General features: G+C 38.9%; 1 protein-coding gene across 2 annotated transcripts; it reads left to right on the top strand.

Moving 5' to 3' along the window:
- Positions 1–742: 742 nt before the first annotated feature.
- On the top strand, positions 743–18518 carry LOC122845158 (moesin-like). 2 transcript variants are annotated; one of them, XM_044141248.1, is made up of 13 exons: positions 743–1097; positions 11523–11606; positions 12888–12983; positions 13080–13354; positions 13452–13535; positions 13785–13931; positions 14562–14658; positions 14744–14907; positions 15085–15215; positions 15461–15621; positions 15715–15807; positions 17243–17473; positions 17648–18518. In XM_044141248.1, exons 1-13 carry the CDS (start codon positions 1086–1088, stop codon positions 17810–17812), a joined length of 1740 nt encoding a protein of 579 aa, XP_043997183.1. In that variant the 5' UTR covers positions 743–1085; the 3' UTR covers positions 17813–18518. The 2 variants fall into 2 exon arrangements, with proteins under 2 accessions (XP_043997183.1, XP_043997184.1); XM_044141249.1 differs by lacking the exons at positions 743–1097; positions 12888–12983; positions 13080–13354 and having other exon boundaries at positions 11548–11606.
- Positions 18519–19302: the final 784 nt, after the last annotated feature.

The raw sequence follows: 19302 nt of genomic DNA, 5'->3' as shown, positions 1-19302 counted from the left end.
AAATTATCAAGAGTTTCCAATAAACAAATTTCATTTGATTTTGTGTTCAAAACAGATTTCTTGAGCTTCTCTCTATAATTTGCCGGAGTTCTTCTGGCCCATGCTTCCTAAACGTGGAACCTTCAGGTATCTGGAACTTGTGTCAAAGAATGAAGAAGACTTGTGGAGGTCAATAATTCACTTCCTGATATTGTGACTAATTTCTTGTTATGATAGCAAACAGTGTGTTTTAGGTGTCAGAATAATAAAATAGAAACTAAACACGCACACACACGCACACAAAATAAATAAATCAGATGACATTTTTCCTACTTCAGGACAAAATTACCAACCACAATTATTTCTATTAATTTCAGGACAATTGAACTTTTTCTTCACTCATTTCTTAGAAGTTACAACTTTATCTACACAATAAGCTTCCAATAGAATATCTTTAGTTTGATTAAATGTCAGTCAGTAAAAGCTTAAAAAAGCCTGCGTTGAGAACACCAGAAAATCAGAGCCGGGTTCAGCTCCCCCTTTGTTTTAGATCATAGCACCGCTCCTGCATTATTAACAGTAGCCCGGATGTCTGCATCCCCGTAATTTCCCCAGAGTCCTAACTGATGCAATATTTGAGCAATAGAGATCACGTCTGCTAAAATAACTCTTTTTCCCCTCTTTTTTTTTTTTTTTTTTTTTTTTTTAATCTAGAACCGGTGTACAGTCATGATGATGCGGCTGCCGCAGGCGGAGTCAGTTGCTGGCCTGAGCCCTGTCTCTGAGCCTCTGTCTGGCTGGCTGCTGTCCTGTCATCGCTCTGGGTGTGGTTTTTTTTTTTTTTTTTTTTTGCAGCAGGGGTACCGTTAGCAGGAAATCAAGCTCCCACTCTGCTATACTTTAAGGCGAAACAAAGAGAAACCCTCCCTGGAGCGCAGCTTTGAAAATAAAAAAAAGAAGCTTTGTGTAGTGTAGCGAAAAGTATCATCGACCCGGGAGGGCGTTTACTTGGTGCCGTGTTCTGATGAGAAAAAGTTTTCCCAACTAGTCAGCTGATTTAACAAGTTTAAGGAAAATCTGTGCAGAAGGCTAAAAAGACGGGAAAGATGCCGAAAACGGTAAGAGCGAACGCTGCAAGAATTGTGGTAATATTTTAATTTCACAAATTTCTCTTTTGTCATTTCCCAATACAATAAGAGGAACCGCTTTATCCTGCTAATCCGCGGTCATACAGAAGTGAGTTAGTGAGAAGTTAGAGGCGTTTTATAGCATCCTTTGAAACTCAGCGGAGGGTCGCTGCTTGTCTTTCCGTTAAGTGTGTGCGCTTGCGCGCTGCCGCCTCTCGGCTCACTAAAATTAGCGCCTTTAAATCAAACCCCTCAGCCCGCCGTTTGCTCTTCAAACTTCACTTAAACGCCTCAATGTAAGCTCATCTCCGCTCACGCAGACCGAGATATTCCGCTCTCTTTTCTGGGGAGTTTTCGGCGGAAGTGTGGCCTGCTGCTTTAGCGAGCCGAGCCGACCTGAGCTAGCCTTTCTTTTTCCAAGGCCTCTTTATTTAGGCTGCTCCAACAAGGAGGGATTTGAACTGTCACTCTGGCCAGTTGTGCTGCCCAAAATCCGGGGGCGACTAAAAGGGAAGATTACCTATGTGTAGCGTTGGGAAACCATACATTTAGGGCTGTGAATGATGAGCTGAGAATGAAGAACCTAAGCCCTGGAAATCTGTGTTGGTGCTGGTCATGTTGTGGACAAAGAAAGGCAAGGGGGGAACACAATGACAATGCCTCTTTATCACTGGGGGACACAGTTGATTGTGGCTTCTAATTTACCATTCATTTCAACTGTTGGACTTGACTCAGTAAAAAAAAAAACAACCTTTAATTAAAATTAAAGAGAATGAAAGGAAGTCATTGGAGTAAAATATTCAAATTCACAGTCAGTTTTAAGGGAGAACTCAACTGATAGCAGAAAGCATGACCAATGAGATGAAGATGATCGGCCCATGGGGCCATTGAGACTTCCAGTTCATTGTCCATGATTATAAGTTTTATTATATGTTACAGAGTTTGAATTTGGCATGGGTTGGTCTCATGAATCCAATAACCAAAGTTACACTTCCGAAACCATTCCTGCAATTTAACTTGCTTCTGCACACTTCTGGTCAGGTGGCTGAAAGAAGGTTTAGACACTTTTCATTGGCTGGTTATCGGAATCATAATATATCAACAGTTCAAAAGGTAGCAAAGCATGTGCTGCCCTCTCTCCCATGTTGCTGTGCACTGCCATTTAGCTTGCTAAAAGAAGGCTGCCGCACTTTCCTCTTGCTTACAAGAAATGCAAATTTGGTTATTTTAAGAGCATTAGCAGTCAGAAGAAAACAGATAGTCATGGTGAGGAATCTAAATGATTGCCATCAAGTTGACAAGCTACAAGTGTTCTAGGTGACTGCAGGCTACCAGAGCAGTTGTTATATTTCTGTTACTCAACACAAACATGAAAAAGATTTAATATTCTGAGCAATATGAATAGTATAATATAAAAATATTCATCATAATAGATACTCTGTTATGGTATTCTAGTGGCAACTAGCTCACCTTTATACATTTTTGTTTAAAATCTTTTCAGTGAATACTTTGATGCAGTGAAGCCTTGCCAGTCTTACTCCAGGGTATTATACCGTGAGAATCTCTTTCTGGCCTGTGTTTAGTTGTAAATGTTTGGGTCTACAAGAATAAGCCTGAGTTTAAAAACCCCCAAAAACAAACAAAAAAAAAACATGGCATCTCAGAGTTAAAACAAACGTTTTACATGATTTAACTTACTTTATTTTAAACATAAAAGCCTTTTTCCTATCGCTGCTTGTATATTACATTAGTTTATGCATTCATATTAATGACATTTCCTGTTCTTTACGCCCAAAGACTAAAGCACAGATATAAAATAGACCTGTTAAAGCTAGCTAGCTAGCTAGCTCCACTTAGAGTCGCACCAGTGGAATAAGGTGATATTAGTAGGTTAATTTTCCTCTGTAGCTACCCTACAGCCTGCTGCTCAACAGGCATACCATTCATTCCTTACTTATGTATTAGTCCTGTTTCAGTCGTTTGGCCGACAGTGAGCAGCAACAGGTAGAGGATGAGAAAACTCGAATCACCGCTGCACTTCCTGTATCATCTCATTACAATGACTTTAAATCACATGAACGCTTCAACGGAAAATTTAGGCATTGTTGAAACATAACAGTTAACGCCTCAGTTTCCTCATTATTCGTAACAGACTCGCATGTAAAGCCAGTGCTTTCAGAAGCTTTAACTGCTGCATTTCTCATTCGATTTCATTAAAAAAAGGAAAACGTGAAAAAACTTCCAAACAGGTTTCCAGTACAAATGGCTCTAACTCGTATACCTGCTCTCTTCCTGTAGCATTGTTTCTGCCAGAACTTCCTGTGCATTTTTTGCCCCCCTCATTTGTCACCCAGAATAAAATGTGAGGCGTTGTTGGCTCTGACATCAGTTTTGCACAGTTATTTTTAACCACCGGTGCCTAAGCTGTAAAAGCGGATACCTGGGAGTTTTGATGCTGATGATATTTATCAGCAGTTAAAATAAAGCTGTTTTAAAACGGAATATTTTCACAGTCATTTTGTGAGCCGTTTCACCCCGCAAAGCAGAGAAGCACTAACCCTATTTGCACGTGTTTAGTTACTTCCTGACAGCGGTTTTAACCCTTTATACCTAGAGTTTATATTTAGCTACAATAGCCGCTATTGGGCAGTTTATGTGCGGTAGTCCATGAGCACAGAACAAGTGCAGCTGTGATGCAGAATGTGCAGGGTGTATGCAATAAAGCGGCAGAAAGGGGAAACTAGAGCAGGACAGAATGGATGTTAAAGAGGAAGCAGCAGGATTTTCCTAAATTTAAAGAGTTGTGTGGGTTTGTGATTTAATTAACACTAAAAGTTAGGCGGATGTGAAGGGGCGGGGGGTTGAGTTTCATTTCTGCAGATCCATGAAGGGGGATTTAGCTCCAGCTTCGATCAGCTTTTTGTGACACTCAGTGAAACTGGCATGTAAATATTAGGCTGACGAGGTGAATAAAGAACAGGAAGTTAGATGCACATGTTCAGTAGATGTCTTTAGCTAGTGAAAGTTAAGTTCCCACTAAAAATAAACAGGTTAATCCCAGTTGAGGTTTTTTTTTTTTTTTAAACAGAGTTTAAGTAACTCTAGAAATCAAGATGTTTCACTAAAACACTCATTTTTGAAAAAGTCTGTCTTTGCTGGAGTGCTTGTGGCAGTGCTTCAATTTACCAAGGAAGTGATGTTGTGACTCAAGGTTTCTGCACTTACATCAGTTCCTTTCTGGTAATTTCCTCGCCTGTAGCCTTATATGGACTTTCACATCACGGTCTGGCTGTTCTCCACCCTGCTTCCCCCCGCGTGGTCCTCAGATGCCAAGCCCCACTTCAGAATGTATGCTCTGCAGTGCAACAAGCACAAAAGTTCCTACATCCCTACTTTGTCAAATTTTATGACCTAATTCAGCTGTGTTTTATTACAATGATTGCACAGAAAGGCTGTACTAAACGGTGTTGAGTAACTACTGTATAATTCAAAAGAGTTAAGGAACGCCGATTCACGATGTCGCATATTTTCCATAAATGTTGAAACTGATTTTTTTTGTGTGTCTGTTTAAGAGCTTAGCCTGAAAGATTCATATTTTTTTTTTTATCTGTATGCTTTCCTTTTTTTCCCCCACAGTAAAATCTGATGTTTGCTCCATAACACACTCCATAAACAAACACAGAAACACTTTTACTGTTATTAGCACTCGACACAGAGCATAACTTACCATTTTAAGCCTGTATGCCGTAGATGTTTGCCTGTTTTTGGAGCGCCCAGACTTTTAAAAAGTGTGTCTATGGAGACATGGTGAATGGAAAGAGCTGGAGGTATGTGAGCAGGAGATTAAATGGCTCTGTAGTGCACATAACTGAGGAGATTAGGACTTAGTAGAAGTGAAATTGGTGGACAAAATGTAATCAAAAGCTGTGGAGTCTTTATGTTTTTTGCTGCAAAGCCGTGAGAACATCACATTTCTGAGAGTAAGTACAGTTTTCCATGGTTGAGTTAACATGTTGATTTTTAGCTGAGGTGATCTTATTAGGTCATAGTACAATATATATAAGTATATGTTGCAGTGACACTTTATAATGAACCGTGATTGTTATTATTTTGGACTCTTTATAGTGAAAGTGTCTGAGCCGTCCTGTAAGGAACCTTCACCACTACAGAATGACACCATCTGTATTCAGTATATTGTTAATTATACAAACCACAGATGTGATTAGTATGAGTTTATGTTCTAGATACCCTACAGACCTGCTAACTCAAAGTATTTGACATTATAGCACAACCGAACTAGAGACATGCAGGAGCTTTACTGATGCTGCTGAATCATAGACAAATCTAGGGAATGAATAAAACGGTAATGAAAGTGTACCACTTATAAAAATCGCATAATCAAAATTAGGTAGTAAGGAGTCTTATTTTTTTACAGCGTCAATTTGTAAACAATTAAACATTGTTTAATATCGCTGACATCACAGTTTTGTGGCCAATTTCCAGTCTTTTCTTTGGAAAGGCTTTGAGCTGTTGGTTCTTACGTTAGCCCCTTCTGTTTCCCGTCTTCGATATAAAACAATATAAGAGCAGTACTGAAAATATTTTTTCTAGCCTGCCTGTTGCGAGTGATCATTTATCATTTATTTAGGATGTTGCGTAGTGTGAGAGAACAGTCACTGTAAAACAGGCTTCGTTTTACCATTTTAAAACTTGAGACAAAACTATTTAGAGTTGACATTTTTGAGTGCTTTTCAGGTGTTGCATTAGGGAGTCGTCTTTTTTACATTAAGTTTTGGTGATATGAAATAATTATTAGTCATTATTTGTTATGCCAGTTGGGCGATACAATAAACACTACATAGAATCAGTCTTATAAACACAAAAGTTGTTCTAAAAATAAAACACACCTATTATCAAATATGTTGTCAGTACACGACTACATTGAGTGATGCAAATATTAATTTACTTTAATCCTGTTTTATATATATATATATATATATATATATATATATATATATATATATATATCTTTAAATACATGTGTTTTTTTATGGGAGGAGTACAGCAGAGTAGTAGACCTGCTGCTGCTCTGCATCAAAAGGAGTAGAGGTAGTTCAAGCATCTAGTCGTAATTTCCTTTTGGGTCCATCCCTTTGGAGGATTTTCAGGCCCATCGCACTGGGAGGAGAACCCGGGGAAAACCCAGAAGTACCTGAAGAGATTATGTATCCTGTCTGACGTCCCCAGAGTGAGGTGGAGGACGTCACTGAGGTGGTTTCCATCCCTCACATCCCTGTTTTGGATAAACACAAGACGATAAATGGCTGGGATTTGCAAACATTATTTAAAGTTGATTGTTTTGATGATAATTAAAATTTTAAGTATCATCTGTAATGATACTCTTTGCCCACCCACAGTTGGCTTTACTTACTGTAAACATGATTCTGTAAGCGCTCTGTTTAGAAGATGCAGTGCCTTATTTTATCTCTTAGATCTGCAAGCCACTGCATGTTCCACGACTTATGAGTTGGAAGCTTGTAAGGGAGAAAACAGAGAAAATCTGCTGTAATTCATTCAGCCTTAGCGGTGTCTGCTGAAGTCGTGTGACTCTGGTTCAGCGACTTCTTTTCATACATGGAAAAGTTGCAAGTGTATAATGCCGCAGTGAAATGACCAGTATGTACCCACCGCTGTCTAGCTTTCTGTTGTAGCATAAACAGAAAACATATAACCTTTCTTGACATGTAATAGTTTACTTATGCAATGCTTTTTACACCTTAAGTTCTTCCTCTGAGTTCAGCGATAGCTAAATAGATAACTTTGAATCTTCACTGTTGTTAAGCACCGTTAAAGCTGTGTTCACAGTTTCGGTGATTAGGACCAACCAGTGTTTATCGGTCCATCCCAATAACAAGCACATCACTACAGTAACAAGTTACCCGATGAACAACAGTGTCTGAAGATGCACTGTGATTTTAGTTTTTATCATCGGTGACAGCTTAGCTTTTCAGTGCTTGCGGTGACATTGTGAAACAGTTGCACTGCCGTTTGGTCCCCTACTTTGGCGGAAACCTCATCTTTTTCTCTCAGCAACCATCTTCTTGTCACTCGGTTTAAACTAAGCAATCAGATTTTTTTTCCCACTCTCGTGCAACAGTGTAAGACTAATTAACACTACTGATTGATATATTGACTGACTACAGACTGAACTGTGGGGTTTTTTTCCCATCAGTGGTTTTCTCTATTGGTTTGCTGTAAATATTGAAGTTAACAGCTATGCTAATCTAAAATGTGATTTCAGGTTATTTCTATACTTTCACTTGACTCCCACTTCCTGGCCGAGCTGTTAAATGGCTTGTGCTAACATTTTAAAATAACCATTTCACTTCACTGAAGGAGACAAGACACACGTTTATTTTATTCAGGCTGAAATCTAGTGGTCTATCTGACTATCAAGGAGTCCTGCCGGAGTTAAGTCGACCTAGTTTGACTTATCCGTGTTTCTCACCAGTCGCTGCAGTCAATGAACAGATTAGTTTCTTCTAGTTTTCCAAAGGCGCTTGCTGGTATCTTATGTGTTGACTTGGCTTGAGTTGAAAGGGTTGTGGTTGCGAACCGCACAGGGAGATAAAACTGTGGAGAATGTATCATGGGCAACTGACTGCAAGTATATTAAGTGTACACAATGAATTTTAATCTTCAGAGTGTTTTGCTTTGAAAAACTTGGATGTACTGTTCAATCAAAGGACATCTTGTATCAGTTTTTTTTTTTCTTTTTTGCTCTGCTCTTCGTCTTTAAACCATCTGGTTTCTTTCGGTAGTTTCTCTTCCTCTTCCTGGAAGTGCAACTGAGGGTATTTTCCGCAGTTCACCTTCACATGAACTTGACTCAATCGTGTTCCTCCTCTTCCTCCTATCAGAACCCCAGCATTCCAACAACATTTTTTTGACTCTCGACAGAATCCCTGAACATCTGCTGTGTGGGCAGGTCAAAAGGAATGTGATTTGATTTGGAAAATCCTTGTATTTTAAGATGGTTTGATGTAGTTCCTCACATCTGTCTTATTGGGGATCAGTGAAAATTTTTAAAAGAACCCCTCTCTACCTCCTTACTCCTCTGTTATAGGTCTACTCTGTTTTTTTTAATCTTACAGTTTATATTAATTGCAATGGTCCAGAAATGGTGTAACATGATGGATTTTAAAAAATGTATGGGGTTGGTCATAGCTGCCTGTACACATAGCTGCCAAATCGTAGGTTTTGCTAAAGTTTCTGGGCTCTCCTTTTTCTGCTGTTGACGTTGTTTCTCTTTTTTTCAATATATGAACAAGGCTAAAAGACAAGCCGAACTCCAAATATATATATTTTGTCAGTTTCCCTCCAATGGATATGTTGCTCTTCAAAACTGTTAATTTGTTTGACTTTTAATTTTGTACAATGAGGGTAAAGTTAAAAATGGACAGTTGTAACCATATTTTTCCAAACTACCTGTGTGACAATGAGGAAATAAAATTTCAGCACTAATAATAGAAGATTACGTTTAAACATTTTCATTTTAATTCTGCCCATTTTAGCATGTTAGCTATTAGGAAAGCTTAAGTATATAGCAGCTTGACACTAATGCTAACAAAAATGTTAGCTGAAGCACTGTGATAGCGTAGGACAGAGACAAGTATATCTTAAAAGAAACTGGAAATGTACTTGTTGCAGTTAGCTAGCATTAGCACTGAAGAACAACTAGCAGTCAGAGGAAATTAAAAAAAGTTACCCCCATGAACTATTGCTTCAAAAGTTGTAAGTTTGCTGCCTTTTGTTGGCAATTAAAAGCCAATATCATAAAAATTATGCCAGCAGTTATTCAAATGTTGCCAGTATTGGTAGTAGGATACATTGGTTGTAAAAAGCAAAAAGCATGGCATGCAGCATAAAACAAATACAGCTGATGCCATTCAGGATGCTTAAGGAACCTTGACAAAAGCTACACATGCCAGTAACAAGCCAATGATCAAATATAACTTGATTCAATGTTGGGAACAGCAAAAAAGAGAAGCCAGGGAAACTTAACACATGGACCTGAGGGTGGTGTTTTTTTCAACTGGGTACTAATAATAGCCTCTGAAGTGTTTTTGAGTTCAGGCCATAAGAGACACACCCTAAGCAGGCAGAAAATTTAGATGCGTAGTTCCCTTTTCATGCAAGATTAACCATTCTCACTTCAGAAATGAAACCGCTCGATCACCACGGTGGTGGTGATGAGCTGAACTCTTATATGCTCTAAACCAAACAAAAAACCAAAAAAAAAGATGTTCCGCCCTGTTCAGAGGTATTGGTTAAATGTTCCTACAAGTAAATTACTTCATCTGACTGTGTTGACTCAGAGTACAGACTCAGCTTGAAGGCTTCACTTTGGAGTGGATGACAGGAAGTGGCAGAGGAGAAAGTGTCCTGAGCAGTAAAATGGGGTCTTGCTGACATGGTTGGGAAAGAACGCAACTCTAATCGAGGCCCCGCAACTGGGAAATAATGCACACCATTGTTGTTCAGGGCAGGCGTGGGCCTCTGCCTGCACAGTTATTTCCCAATAGGGATGCATGCTGCTGTTTAAGTCTTCTTTAACAGAGAGAGCAACAGAGTCAGCTTACTAAGCACCAAATCGGGTGACCTTTTTGAGAGAGACTAAGAGGTTAGATAAGCACATCCAAATGTTGACCGTGTGTAAAAAAGAAAAAAACTATCTGAACTATAGAATTTGCTCTCTGAAGAGATAATCAATCAATAATAGCTGTGCTCACGTTTGGCTTTAGTAGAGCAGAAAGTTTAGCGGCATGCAGGCTTTTTTGATACATGACAGGATGTAGACGACTCTCATGAGAGATCAGTGTTTAGCCGTCTTGCCTCACACGGCCCAGCCTCCAGAGGATGTGGTTACTTCCTGTAGATAACTTCTACACTCGAAGCCAGACTGGCAGAGAGTGTAGTGCAGCGTGGAACCATGAGGCAGGGTTTTCAATACATTTCACTCTTTAAAACAATACAGAATTGGTATGTTGGTGGCAGCTTTGTTTGGACTGCCTTATTTTTTTTGTTTCGTTTTTTTAAATAATGTATAATTAGATGGCTTCCTATGAGTACAGTGTTTCTGTATGTTGTCCTCTAGTTCTAAAGCATAATGTTTTAAATAAAACCTATTTCTATGTCCAGGATTATATATCTTTATTTAATAATAGTATACACCATAGTATACAAGTTTTGAAAAAAAATATGAGTCCACTGTGCTGAACCCCATTGAAAACATCATAGTTTTTTCCGCCAAATAGTGATTTCTGGACTCTTCCCGGGTTAAAACATTAGGATTATTGTTTCTAAATGAATAGGAGTTTGTTTTATGTGCATTCTGAGGTCTGAAAGCACTGCATCTTTCTCATAATTTTGATCATTTCTCATTTTCTGATAATTTGTGTGCTTGGAATTTCAGAGACAGGTTGTCATTAGTTTATAGAATAAAAGAACAATGTTCATTTTACTCAAATATATACCTATAAAAAGCAAAATCTGAAAAACTAATAATTTTAAGTGGTCTCTTAATTTTTTCAGGGCTTTATTTAAGCTGGTGACATAAAGACAGAAATCCTTAACTTCTTTTTATTTTGGTTAAAAGTTGTACTGGGCCTTGGGTACAACTTCAGTTGGATGCCCACCACGAGTGGGTTAAAGTCCACCAGGAGCTTTTGCCTTCTATGTTTACCACAATATGTTTTAAATTTAATCACAAAAAGCCAGCAATCAATTCCTAGAAGGGATTTTCAGATTTTTACTGAAAACTTATGAACAGTACACATGTTGCCTGCATTAGATAACCATTTCATTGTTTTAAGTTGTATGAATGGAGTTGATTTTCTCTCTGTTGAATTTGGTAGCTAAAAACAGCAGGACCAATATCAAAATGGACGGCTTAGAATAACAGTGCCAAAAGGTTAAATAAATCATGGAACTGCACTCATATTTTTGTTGTCTTCATGAACCTTCAATGCTACGGTTTGTCCTGTGAAATGTGAGGATCCCTAAGCAGCCACATGTATCAATTATCCTTTGAACTGGCTCCGCATGGCTTTAAGAGAACAAAGCATCATGTATAAACATGAAGTTTGTAGAAATAATGCTAATGAATTTGATAGCAATGTCCGGTGATAGCATTACATAATCTCATGCTATGGTATGCAGACACTCTGTCTGCATCGTTGACTCACTTCGTCAAGCCGAATGGCTATGATGGCAATGGAGTTGCTCAGCTCTTACACCATCAGTTCCTAACCTACATGTTCCTATGAGTAAAATGATTTAAATCTGTAAAGAGTGATCTTTGGGTTACCTATATCTATATAAATATTTTTTCTTCTATTCTCTGTTTTCAATCAGGTCAGTGTGCGTGTTATCACGATGGATGCTGAACTGGAGTTTGCCATTCAGCCCAGCACAACGGGGAAGCAACTCTTTGACCAGGTATGATACAGACTGACTTACTTGCTATCCTTTGTTAAAGTCTGACTGGTTAGACTTTCCATCAACATTTTTTTTCTGAGCATTTTGTAGTATTGCATTAGAAAAGATTGACGGGAATGTCAAGACTTGAAATACTTTCCTTAATTTCCCAAAAACTGCTTTTATGCTAGCTTGGGGTGGCATTGGGCTTTTTGTAAAAGTGATTAATGCACCAAAGGGTAGATGGAAGCACAATTACCAAATACGTTCTAACGTAGTGAAAATTTACCTTGCATAACTGATCAGTCGTCTTCCTAGATATTCCCATAACTCGATGTAGAATTGCATTTATTTCTCTTCATCTCAACATGCAACATCGGCAAAAGAACAACTCCTGGAAAATCTCTCTCCATTTTTCCAAGACGTGTGGTCTATGCTAGTTTGCAACCTTTGCTTCCTATTTGTTTGTTGCAATCTTTCATAGCATCAGTACTTGATGAAATTACGCTTTGCATAGTCTGGTTGATTTGCTCAAAACCACTTTATGTAAATACGCCAAATTTTCTTTTTTCCTTTTTTTTTCTTTTTCTTTTTGGTATTTCGCAACAGTTTAATAGTTTTCTCAAAATTCGAATGACATGTATACACAGCTACGGTGAATGTGTATTAATTATGAGGTCACATTTAAACCTAAAGCTGTACAATTTTAATCTCTAGTGTGTTACAGTGATAATAATGTTGTATGTTTTTGCTTCCAGCGAATCTACTCATTATGATCTTAATTTATTGATATTAATTTGGTTATTTCTAAAAAATGTGATGAAAACATTTTGTTTAAACAACTCATTGCTGCCTAAACGAAGCATCATTCAATAACAATAGATTCCCTTTTTCAAAGCATTTATTTTTTACTCTGTGCTTCGAGGTTTGATGTGTTGTGCATACAGAGATGTGTATCTGTGTACCTTGAATTAACTCGGTTGATCCCTATGCCTAGATTCCTAAGTGCACTGCACTACCACCATCTGATTGGCTGCATTGCCATTTGTATATCAAGTAACTGAACGGGCGAACCAAATCATGTTTATTTTATTCATCCTCTTTGGCCCTGATGTGTCCAAGTGTTCGGTACACCTTTAGTAGGTTGCTAGTCCATCACAGAACCTGGTAGAGTACAAATACTACAATCAGTTTAAACAAACATTTATATGTTTTTGCATGTGGTAGGAAACTGAATCATTTAGAGGAAAACCCATTCAGACAGCTTGCAGATAAAATAATCCCTTTTTTTGACATTTTAAGGTGGTAAAGACCATTGGACTAAGAGAGGTTTGGTACTTTGGACTTCAGTACCAGGATACAAAGGGTTTCTCTACCTGGCTGAAGCTCAATAAGAAGGTGAGCTCTTCATTCAACTCTTTTCTTTCTTCCCCTTCTTCTTTATGCGATCCTTAGTTGTAAACCCTTCACCTCTGACCTCATCTTGTATTTTAGGTGACAGCCCAGGATGTGAGGAAGGAAAACCCGCTCTTTTTCAAGTTCCGTGGCAAGTTCTTCCCTGAGGATGTAACGGAGGAGCTGATCCAGGATGCCACGCAGCGGCTCTTCTTCCTGCAGGTGAAGGAGGCGATCCTCAACGACGACATCTACTGCCCCCCGGAGACGGCGGTGCTCCTGGCCTCCTACGCCGTGCAGGCCAAGTTCGGCGACTACAACAAGGAGGTGCACACGTCGGGCTACCTGAGCAGTGAAAACCTGCTCCCTCAGAGGTAGCGCTGCTTTTATTCTTCCTCTCCTGTCGTCACATTTACCTGGCTGTTGATGTTAGTGCGCCGAATGACGCACGGTTGTGTCCCGTGTTCCTAGAGTACTGGATCAGCACAAACTCAACAAAGAGCAGTGGGAGGAGAGGATTCAAGTGTGGCATGAAGAACACAAGGGCATGATGAGGTGACTCACACTTGCTTCAGCTTCTTCTGCTAAATGTAGTTCTTCTGCACATTGTTTCACCACGTTCGTGCCTTTGGTTAGTAAAAACTTTTCTGCCAAAGTGAAAAATGTTTTTTATCTCTATTGCTTTACCTTTGACTGGAGCCCGATAGCGTAAGCTCAGATTGTTCACCAGGGTCAGGACCTTTTGGCCCTTTGGGCGTCTCAGCGAGTCTCTCCAACCGAGAGTTGAAACTCATGTGTTCACAGGGAGGAATCCATGATGGAGTACCTGAAGATCGCCCAGGACCTGGAGATGTATGGAGTCAACTACTTCAACATCAAGAACAAGAAAGGAACTGAGCTGTTTCTGGGAGTGGATGCTCTGGGTCTCAACATTTATGAACAGAATGACAAGTAGGTCCTTGTCTTAGTTTGGGTTTTATTTGTTCTAAAAAAAAAAAAAAAAAAAAAAAAAAAGCAAGGAGGAGATTTTTCATTCAGAATAATTGCACCCCTGGTAAAGCTGTGTAAATAAGTAGTATTTTTGAGTAGCATTTTTCAAGGTCGGAGCATACAGTGGAAGGGAAACCTCAATGTTTTTCTAAAAGATTTATGTTTGAGGATTGTTGTTGGTGGAACAATCAGCTTTATTCCCATCAGACCAAGCCAGGCTGCTTCAGGAAAAGTCCTTGTAGGTTTGTCTTGTTAGGACAAAGAATGATTGTTTCCATGCAACAAACAGCAGGTTTGCACGAAGATATTGACTAACAGTTTATGAAAACTCTTGGACTCTTGATATAGAGTTTAGGGCCTAACATAACTCCTTGGGGGACTCCACATTTAATGTGTTCAAAATGTGAAATAAAAAACAAAAAAAAACAAGGAATGATGTATTTAGTTATGCTGCAGCCGTAAAAGTAGCAATGATCCTGGTTTATTTATTGAATTTTAAGCCAAAAATAGACCAAATCTGTATTTCTGTTTGAATAACTTGTATAATACTAAATAAATAAATAGCTAATTCTGTCTTGTCACCTTTAACAGAATGACGCCCAAAATTGGATTTCCTTGGAGTGAAATAAGGAACATTTCCTTCAACGACAAGAAGTTTGTCATCAAACCAATTGACAAGAAAGCACCAGTATGTTTTAGTGTAAATAACATTATTAAGATGTATTTTTCATGTGATGTTTTACAAAAAACCTTTAATTGTATTCAAACCATAGGACTTTGTATTCTACGCTCCGAGGCTGCGCATCAACAAACGCATCCTGGCTCTGTGCATGGGCAACCATGAGCTGTACATGCGCCGCCGCAAACCCGACACCATTGAGGTGCAGCAAATGAAGGCGCAGGCTCGGGAGGAGAAGAACCACAAAAAGATGGAGAGGTACCGATGGACAAATATGGTGGAATTTGACAGTAGTAATAAATAACGTCCCAGTTATAAAAAATTGTGTTTAGTTGAAGCTCTGCAGTAAGTGGGTCTTCTGTTCACTGTATGTATTTAAGTTGAAAACTATGGTGAACAATCTGACGTACTTTCTCCTTTTTTTTTCCCCCTTAGGGCTCTGTTGGAGAACGAAAAGAGGAAAAGAGAGGTCGCAGAAAAAGAGAAGGAAAAGATTGAAAAAGAGAAGGAGGAGCTGATGGAGAAATTGAAGCAGATTGAAGATCAGACCAAAAAAGCCCAACAAGGTGGGGAACATTTCAGCAACCAAGTAAAACTTAATCAAAAGTTTTAAGTATATTTAAGACTCTTGTCTGCAAAGACTGGTCTCCTGCAACTTTTAGATGCATCTCTGGTTCAATACACCTGAATCAGACGGCAGAATGACTTCCTCTGGTCCCCGAAGACTGCAGTTGCAGACTCCTGCACTACAATCAATAAAGCAATGTTTGCTTTGAATAGATGTTACCATTTATTTCGATTTTGTGCACAGAGCTGGAGGAGCAGACTCAGAGGGCTCTGGAGCTGGAGCAGGAGAGGAAGCGTTCTCAGGAGGAGGCCGAACGTCTGGAAGCTGAGCTGAAGGGAGCTGAGGAAGCCAAGATGGCGCTGCTGCATCAGTCAGAGAACCAGATGAAGAACCAAGAGCACCTGGTCCGTTACAACAGACATGTTGGTGTGATGTCTAAAACAATGTATTTAATGATTCCAGTTGCCTTAAGATTTTTTTCTCTTTACCGTTTTTAGGCCACAGAGTTGGCTGAACTGACTTCAAAGATCTCCCTCCTGGAGGATGCTAAGAAGAAGAAAGAAGAAGAGGCAATTCAGTGGCAGGAGAAGGTGTGGTCCAAGTTTCTGCTTCTGTTTTCACATATTTGATTTTATAGTCGATACACAGTTGATGTCAGGTGGCAAATTTCCCTTCGAAAAATGTCTCCTACTATTGAGCAAAATAGTAGGAGTACCACCCGGTACTCTAGAGCCACCGTGTGGCGAGAAGTGAGAAGGCAGTAGTGTGGCATTTTCCTAGCGACCAACCCTTCAGTGGAAAACAATGATTTTCTTGTTTTTATGTGTCGTATATGTAATGATAAATCCAGCTCAGCAGAGCAAGATGATATTTAAGCAGTAATTTGGGGAAAATGAGTTTACATAGAACCTTTTCAATCACAAACCTTGGATTTCATTTGTAGAGTAAAATATTTAGATCAGGTTTTTCAAACTTGCCAAACTTACAGAAATCTTCTTTATTTTCATAAATAGAAACTCAAACTGTGTTTTAGGAAAAGTAATTTATATGTTGATCTGTAGATGAACTAAAAAGATTAAATGCAGTCCAGTCTTTTAGTTAAGCTGTAAAACAGATGTGAACTTTACTTCTGTTAGCAGCTAACTGTTAGCCATCATAAGAATCATGTTTAGGCACCATTCTTATTCATAAGAAATGGCCATCATTCTTATGATGTCAGTGTTACTTTTTCAGAGAATCTGAAAGTAGGACTTTCAGATCAATGCATGCCATCAACCACCCTGAAAGGTTACAACTTAAGAACTACTTCCTGTCTTTCTTCAAATTAAGTCTCAAACATAGACAAACAGTGTGGAGTTCAAAGCAGTCACTTTTTTATATCTTGGCCTCGTGATAATAGTTTACACTACAGCAGAGGAAGTAACACGCTAACAGCAGCCAGCTAGCTAGCGCTTTATTAGTTGGATGCAACGGCGACAAGAAATACTGTGGTCATTTAGAATCGCAAGTTATCATCTTGCTGCACGCCTGGAAATTTATTGTCATTTAGAGAGGTTTGACCTGGTTTTTAAACTTGCTTTAGAGGAAATAAAGAGGTGAAAATACTCTGCTTCTAAATTGTCTCAACTTGCATGTTTAAAAATAAGTAGATCAAAGTTAAAGTGTAATAAATCTAGTTTTCTGATGATCTTTGTGTGCTGAAAGCTCCTAGGTTCCCCTTGGATTTCAATATGATCAAAAACAGGCCCAGCCGGGGGTATTGGTGATTTCCTGTTAGTGTGGCTAAAGTTCTCTTTCCGTGCTGGAAATCCTGTTTAACATCTTAACGGTTGTGCCAAGTTTCCGTGTTGTGCAGTTTTTGAGCACTCAGACATTCCAGTCTCCGTTGCTGGCACCACTATCAGCTCATGTTGCATTCCTTTTTCCTTTGATACCCTCCCATATGCAGACATAAGCACACAAAGAAAGCAAACTCTGTCTTATAGGGCTTTAAATAATGATCTTACAATTTCTTGTCACCCTCAGGCCACCACAGTGCAGGAGGACCTGGAGAAGACCAAAGAAGAGCTTAAGAACAAAGTGATGGCGGCGCACGTCCAGGAGCCACTTAATGCCGAGAATGAGCATGACGAGAATGACGAGAGCAGCGCCGAGGCTAGCGCCGAGTTCACGGCTGCGGCGACGTACAAGGACCGCAGCGAAGAGGAGCGAATGACCGAAGCCGAGAAGAACGAGCGTCTGCAGAAACATCTGCTTGTAAGGCTGGGTTTATATCTTCTAACGATTGGTTGTTTGTACTTCTGAGAGGTTTTGGTGTGAGCAGTTTTAGTTTACTTAATAGTTTGGATCAAATTAAAACACATCCAGCTCTTATTAGCTACAGTATGATTTATTTACTTTGATATTTTGCTCTGTTCTTTTCCCCTTTAGGCTCTGAGCTCAGAGCTGGCCAACGCCCGAGATGACACCAAGAAGACGGTGAACGACGTCATCCACGCGGAGAACATGAAAGCCGGACGCGACAAGTACAAGACCCTCAGACAGATCCGGTCGGGCAACACCAAACAGCGCATCGACGAGTTCGAATGCATGTGATGCGCTCGATCGGCAACGCAAAACGGGCCCCGCTCTGGCCGGGGCCCTGCTGCTTGGACTGCAGTCCTGCCTCACTCAAGCTGTTTCTTTTTTGTTTTGTTTTTTTGTTTTTTTCTGTACACAAGCAAAATCTGATCAACGTGACGTAGCTGCAAAAAGCACAGCACATTGTACAAATATGGATGTGGACAATTCCAACTGTTTTTATTTCTAAATTAGAAATTTTGGCAAGTCACTGGTTGTAAAGGGACATACTGTATTTTGGTAGTGCACTCCTGATAGGGGAAGGGGCTATGTAGCATATTAGCAAAGGCCTTATGCCTGTATTATGACTCATTGAGCAAAGATCGTTTAGTTTCTTTATATATTTTCTGTCACTATTTTAAAATGAAGGCTTAAATTTGGCACTGCTTGGAATCTGATTTGCAGGCATACTTTTGCTGTCATCATGCAATAGTTCTTCATATCAGGCTGGATTATCTTTTTTTGATTTGACACGAGGCTTCTCCTCCGTGTTCAGCACACGTGCAGTTTGCATCTTTGTCTATGAGGAGCGTAATAAAGCAGTATTATTTTTTTTTACTATTTCGTTGATTTTTCATTTGTCTGCATTCAAAATCTGCCAACTATTTCAAAATCGATCATCAGTATTTACTACCCAATCCATAATAATGTGATATTAAAGATTTAAATACCATTTCAAACATTTGGTCTGTTTTTGTCTTTTTTTTTTTTTTTTTTTTTTGATCTGTGCAGACAAATTATGATTGGTCAACATAAAAATCCTTTGCAAACTTTCGAGGTCACATACAAACACAAAAAGGTCACATTTACTGACTTTAATTCACTTTTTCCTCATTTTTCTAAAATGCCATAAAGTTTAAAGTATTGTACTATGCGCTTTTAAGGTTGTAGTTAATTTCTAATGAGGATATTTGATTAAGCTGCATAAACATAAAACGGTAATGCATGATGACAGTGTTTTACTGTGTTACTTTTTCACTGAAGTGGCGTTTCGGTCTTTCCTTCTCTCTAGATTATAACTGCTCAGCTCCATAATTGCGACTATTTTGTTTAATCTAAATGCATATAATAAATAGATATGCACTGGAAAAAAAATCATAATTCACTTTAAAATTTGAAACATAAGAGAGGGGCACCTTTTCTGCTTTTGCATGCGGATTTTGATATACTGTATGTATTTAACTACTTTTTTGTATGTCATAGTTGGAATTATATGGATGTGATGTGTCTGACACTTTAGGACGTTTTAGATGTTTTTGTACAAGACAAACTAAGAAAAAGAAGCAAATCTTGCCAATAGTATTACTTTGTTAAAAAGGAACAACATTTATACACCAGAGCTTGTTAAAAGACAAGTAAATAAAAAAAACTGACAAAGTGTGCTGTACCTCTAAAGCTTGATGATTGTGCCATAAACGGATACTTGAACCAATCCCCTAAAAATATGCACAAAAATAGACAATTTT

Source organism: Gambusia affinis, linkage group LG15 (genome assembly GCF_019740435.1).
Source record: "Gambusia affinis linkage group LG15, SWU_Gaff_1.0, whole genome shotgun sequence".
Classification (NCBI taxonomy): domain Eukaryota; kingdom Metazoa; phylum Chordata; class Actinopteri; order Cyprinodontiformes; family Poeciliidae; genus Gambusia; species Gambusia affinis.
This window is presented reverse-complemented; position numbering and strand designations above follow the sequence as displayed.